Here is a 6,089-nt window from a genome sequence, read left to right as displayed (position 1 = left end):
CGCAGAGAGATGAGATGGATGATAAAGCGAGAGAATGAGGAGAGCTGATGGAGAGTGTAACGCATGAAGCCATCACAAAGCAGGGGGTGCTGGAGAGAAACGCGTCGGCCGTGCATAGCGTGAATGAAGAAGCATTTATTTTTTATGGATCCATGAAGGAGCCGCAGTAGGGCTTTATTTCTTGGAATACGGACGGATGAGGATATGTGGGATATATATAAAGCTATATTAAGAGTATGATTGGAATGCATTACTAGCAGCCATGTTTGCAGGCTTGTTAGGGACGTACGTTGTGGGTAAACGTGACTGTACACGGGGCTTGGGTGCAGCGCCACGGGGTGACCTGACTCGCGGAGATTAGAGACTCACGGAGCGTTCGAGTGGCAGGTTGTTCGGTTTGCTGTGGGTTTCAGTAATCGGGGCAATTGTCTGGGTATCTCGGCAAGACGGTTCTGGCTTTGGAGGCGCATCGCTGAGGGTTTGGGGCAGAGGGCAGCTCGGGACTTCTCAATAAAGCAAGTTTAAGAATGGCTGAAAAGGACTCTTTTTTTGGTCAGGAGCGGAGACGCAGCAACAGCATCCTGAATCTCAATGGGGAATACTGCTTTTACGTACATATCCTCATCTCTCAAACGCCTAGATTAACACAGGAATGGAACACTAAAAGGCCCGGGATGAGAGAATACAGCGACACCACTAGAGGGCGCCAGGGGTTTAAACAGAATTTGATGGTAGATCAACCCCATTCCCCCGTCTAGTCGGCCCGTTTCCCCCTGGACTCAGACCTTAATCAGTCGTTTGTCTCGTCTTAGATTCAGGAGCTATATGTCTATCCTGTGCATGTTTAATACCCTCACTGTATTACCCTCTACCACTTCCAATGGGAGGCTGTTCCACTCATCTACCACCCTCTATAACACCGTACGTAATAACGCAACAGGTATAACACAAACACACCTGGATAAAGAGATTAGAAACAGTTTATTGTATTTACAGCCTACTGATCTGCTTATTCCAAGGGAATTATAAAAGTCCTTCACAGGTTAAAAGTCTCTAGCGCATCATTTCATGCCCCTCTTAACCAGCCATCGGCTAAGGGTCCTGGGAATTATCATGCTGCCACCCGCCCAGGGTGTTACAGACACACACGGCGGCGTCAGAAGCGATTATACGCCATAGGTGCAAGAACAAAAGTCAAATCGACGCGGAATACGGGAGGCCGCGGTGGAAATGTGTATGAAGGGAAGGGATGTCCGGTTCCGAGTGAGAACGTCTGCCAAGAGGAAGGAGAAGGTAGGGTTCCAAATTCCAACAACGTCCCCAGGGAACCCCATCCAGCAACGGGGGGGGGGGGGGGGGGGCAAGAATCCACGGGATGTTTGTCCTCATCCCCAGTTATAGAAATAGATCTTCTGCCAGACAGGTAAGTAATCCATGAGCGGCCCTGTAAAGTCAACGTGTGCGTTAAAAATGTGTTGGATTTGGGGATTTAAAGGGACAGAGCACCATATGGGCCACCCTCCCCTGGACAAAACCCCATTCTGGGTATAATCTGTTCTCAGGTGACCATGTCCGATACGTATTAGCGTGTAAATGATTTATAGAAGGTATACCCAGGCTTTATAGCACTTGGCCTGTTGTTAAACTACAGTTCCCATGATGCTTAGATGCTCTTGGGCTACGCGGGCCTCCAACCATTTGTCGCTGTCTGCCATACCAGCAAAAGACAAAAGAGTTGTTTATCCCCTAACCTGTAAGTGGAACTGATAAGTCTCAATAGGTAGAAGTTATCCATATTATAAGAAAACAATGTCCTCTCCGCTGTCACTTACGCGCCACCAAGCCGAGTCCCGGGACGTAGTCTCCCAAGAGACGCAACAATAAGAGGAGCCGGGTTCTGGGAACACAACAGTTCAGCCGATCAGATTTTATGATACGCAATACATTCTTATATTATTATCTCCCCCCCTACGAAATATTACCCCATCACAAAAATGCCCCCTTCGAGCTTTGTTTTCCCGGAGTCGGTGTTACACCTCAGCTGGCGCGGACGGTACTCACTCTGTATAGCGGTTGTAGAAAGGAGAGCGTACGAGGTAGTAGAGTAACAGAAGGGTCCGTCTTCTCAGCTCACCCCGCTCCCGACGGTTCAGTTTTCCGCTGTCACTCAATACGGTCAGACTGTGAGGGGGGACACGGTGCACCCACCTGTTATTGGCATCTCGGCTCCATCGCATGGACATCTCCTACTGGTTTTATGTCCCACAAAGCCCACTATATTTAATAACTGTATTGTTTTCAAATAGCTGACTGCATAACGACACAAACTCCGTGACACACGCAGACAGGAGTCACGGTCTTCATACAGAGCCGTAGGGACTTCCGTGTCATAACTACATAATTACACGCGGCAGGGTAACAGTTACAGAAGATACCTGGTAACGTCCAGAGCTGCAGCCAACATCCAGGGCTTCCATGACTTCTGGCCCCAGACGCCCAAACTCACCACTGGAGCGAAGGGTTAAGGAGTAAAAGGGGAGAATTCGTTGGGGGGAGTAGAAGTAAGAAATGTAGAAGACATTTAGGCAGCAAACCCCTTTGTAGCCCACCCTGGAACCTGGAGAAACGCTGAACTCTCCCAAAGCCAGACTCTGAGACTGAAGCGTTACTGACGTTCTGGCCAAGGTGGGTCAAGTTAACTCACAGCCAACGTATGAAGGATACGGTGTGAGATGGGTCGCAGGATGTGAATTGTTTCGGCCATTTTGCCTAGCGGCCCCAGCTCCGTGCATTCCCCATCTCGCTGCTCATCTCCCTGCCGTCCGCTGTTCGACTCCGGAGCTTGAGGGCTTCTCCAAAAGCGAGTGCGGGTGGAACGAGCTGTAACAGAGAAGACATCTGCTTAATACACGGAGCAGTGACCTCGGAAACGAACGCACCCTTCCTCTGCCCCGTAGGGTGCTCACGGTATAGAATCAGATGGTAAATAAATCAATAATAGTAAAGCCGTCGTGAAGGAAACCTTCAGGGCCAGATGTTTAGGTCACCTGAAGCACATGGAGGACCTTATATTGAAATATAGTGAAATACCCCCACCAATGAGCCCCTTACCCTCATCCATGCAAACAGCTCACTTACTGTCAGACAGGGAGCGCACGGTGCGACTCGATCTCTTTCCCACAAAGCACCTGGGTTGTTTTCTCTCGTTTCCTTCTTCTGAAGGGGATGGAAGGGAATAAATCAGAAGAGGAGGCCTCCATGAAGCCATGAAACCAGAACAGTAGGTCTGGTGGTACTTTGAGAGGGGTAAAGGTTGTGCCGCGGTGGGTTTAGGGAGGTCTACCTTTGAGACAGGGAGGTGGAAGCCGCATGGTTCGGTTCCAAAGGGCTGAAAGTCCGCAGAGCTCTAGTTAAGATTTGAGTCAGGTTGGTGGAAGCTTAAGAAACATTTCTGGGCTTTGAAGGCATTAGATTTCCATGAATATCAGGAGAAGGGGGTTTAATTGGAAGCTCCATGGAGCCCTACGTCATAAAGAGCCAGTTACGGGACGTGTAGTGTTCAATGGAAGGCTGGAAATACATGAAGAACCCACCGGTCTGGTTAAGGGTCCCCTCGCGGTCCAACGGTGCCACAGGAGGGGAACTCTGGATGCCAGCTTTATACCAGAGAAGAAGGACGAGACGTAAGCAGGCCCTGGATGGAGGAAAGAAGGTCGGGGGATGGGATGTTACACACGTCGGAAGTATGTAACGCAAACATTAGAGCGTTGGGGGCTTAGCTGGACGTCTTGTGCACTCACTTGAGCAGCTGAATGATGAGGATGGCTGCCCATCGGGTTTGGTCGCCCCATGCCCGGGCGGAACCGATCTCAATAAAAACCTCCAGGCTTTCCAGGACCCCCAGCCAGTTGAGGAGCCTCTGGCGAGAACCGTCCTGCGATCAGATATTAGAGCGGGTGATACACATTAAGAGATGATTAATAAGAGTAGAATAAAAGCACGTGAGAACGACTCAGCCCGATGCCAAGCGGATGGCGTAAGATACTCACTGTAGGCGGAGGCTTCAGAAACTCCTTCCTCAGGATTCCGTCATTAAGTAAAACCAGCAGGTTGGAAGCGGAATACACTGAGAATGTACGGAATATCCAGAAATCAGCTGAGTGACGGCCCCCCCATCTCTTATAAACTGCAGACCCCCCCAACCCTCCAAATATCACACAAGTATATTATAATAAATAATAATATTATTATTATTAATAATAATAAAAATAATAAAAATACTAAAACAATATTATTACATTATAATTATTATTATTATAGGCGATGATAGCGGATATGGGTCGGGCTCATCAGGGGTTAACGTATGATTAGCGAACATCCTTAGCGCAGTTCTTTATATTTACGCTACTTATATCACTACAGCAAAAATCTATATTATAAGCTCCAGGCGGGAAATACAAATCCCGCAGAGCAGTAAATCAGATGAAGAAAGAGTATTTTTTATTATTATTATATCAAAATACTCCTTTTAATTCTCCTCCGCGTGAACCCGGATTAACGACGCCCCGTTATTTATTCTTTCACCCGCACTTTACCCAATTATGTACCTACCCAGCTCAGAAAGCTCGTTGGAATCTGCAAATCGCCCTAAAATGAGAGAGGGGAAAAAAAATGAGAAATTAGGACAAAAGAATAATAATAGTAACGTAGCATAGTGATTTGATCAAGAAGAAACCCCACAAAGTGAATTTTTAATTGTGTATAAAAAGGTGAAAAATTCCTTCTCTATATATTTATATAATATGAGGAATATACAGTATATAACGGGTTATAAGGGCGGGATTAGTTATACCGCCAGAGAGTATATAATATATAATATGAGGAATATACAGGATATAACGGGTTATAAGGGCGGGATTAGTTATACGCCCGGAGAGTGTATAATATATAATATGAGGAATATACAGGATATAACGGGTTATAAGGATGGGATTAGTTATACGGCCAGAGAGTATATAATATGGGGAATATAAAGGGATATATAACGGGTTATAAGGACGGGATTAGTTATACGGCCGGAGAGTGTATAATATATAATATGAGGAATATACAGGATATAACGGGTTATAAGGATGGGATTAGTTATACGGCCAGAGAGTATATAATATGGGGAATATACAGGGATATATACCGGGTTATAAGGACGGGATTAGTTATACGGCCGGAGAGTGTATAATATATAATTTGAGGAATATACAGTATATAACGGGTTATAAGGATGGGATTAGTTATACGGGGGGAGAGTATATAATATATAATACGAGGAATATACAGGATATAACAGGTTATATAAGCATGGGATTAGTTATACGGGGGGAGAGTATATAATACGAGGAATATACAGGATATAACAGGTCATATTATATATTATATACTCTCCAGCCCGTATAACTGATCCCGTCCTTATAACCCGTTATATCCCTGTATATTCCTCATATTATATATTATATACTCTCCGGCTGTATAACTGATCCCGTCCTTATAACCCGTTATACTCAAACCTTAATCAGTCGTTGGTCTCGTTTTAGATTCAGGAGCCGTATGCCTATCCTATGAATGTTTAGATACCCTCACTGTATTACCCTTTAGCACTTCTGCTGGGAGGCTGTTCCACTCATTCACCACACTTTACACATGTGCACATCTGGCCCATCTGTGTGTACCTTGTACTGCAGCACAGCGGGGTTAAAGGTCAGTTCTTTCCTCCAGCACGGTGCAGATTAGAGTAATCATGTACCGTGCTGGGTATGCGGACGGTATTCCGCGCACGTGATGTGCCGGTACGGGTTGTGGATGATATATATATAGATAGATGATATACATAAATATGGAATATACCGATTACAGATTAATCCCGCTGCCCTCCCCAACACAGGGAGCAGCACGGAGAGCCCCGCGGTACCTGCGATCAGGTAGGACAGCATGCGGACCGCCCCCTCCAGCTGGCCGGCCCCGGTGGGATTCTGCACCACGAACTCCTTGTACCTGCCGCAGAGCTCCTGCACTCTGTGCCAGCACCCGGCTGCCAT

At 46.6% G+C, this 6,089-nt stretch overlaps 1 protein-coding gene across 1 annotated transcript; it reads right to left on the bottom strand.

Moving 5' to 3' along the window:
• Positions 1 to 1,385: 1,385 nt before the first annotated feature.
• On the bottom strand, positions 1,386 to 6,089 carry LOC149274426 (peroxisomal membrane protein PEX16-like). Its single transcript, XM_089505519.1, has 11 exons — positions 5,963 to 6,089; positions 4,612 to 4,647; positions 4,050 to 4,126; positions 3,801 to 3,934; positions 3,594 to 3,694; positions 3,139 to 3,213; positions 2,725 to 2,880; positions 2,436 to 2,508; positions 2,062 to 2,181; positions 1,833 to 1,897; positions 1,386 to 1,444 (listed from the first exon to the last, which is right to left on the bottom strand). The coding sequence occupies exons 1-11, from the start codon at positions 6,087 to 6,089 to the stop codon at positions 1,386 to 1,388; spliced, it is 1,023 nt and encodes a 340-aa protein (XP_089361645.1).

This window comes from Sceloporus occidentalis, unplaced genomic scaffold, assembly GCF_023333645.1.
Source record: "Sceloporus occidentalis isolate IW3139 unplaced genomic scaffold, rSceOcc1.0.p SCAF_331, whole genome shotgun sequence".
NCBI lineage: Eukaryota > Metazoa > Chordata > Lepidosauria > Squamata > Phrynosomatidae > Sceloporus > Sceloporus occidentalis.
This window is presented reverse-complemented; position numbering and strand designations above follow the sequence as displayed.

Coding starts and splice junctions, on each gene's coding strand:
- LOC149274426 (XM_089505519.1), bottom strand. CDS start 6,089: ATGGCAGCCGGGTGCTGGCACAGAGTGCAGGAGCTCTGCGGCAGGTAC. Junction 2,182..2,435: donor GCAGCTCTGGACGTTACCAG/GTATCTTCTGTA, acceptor CCCCCCTCACAG/TCTGACCGTATTGAGTGACA. Junction 1,445..1,832: donor GGGACTCGGCTTGGTGGCGC/GTAAGTGACAGC, acceptor TTGACTTTACAG/GGCCGCTCATGGATTACTTA.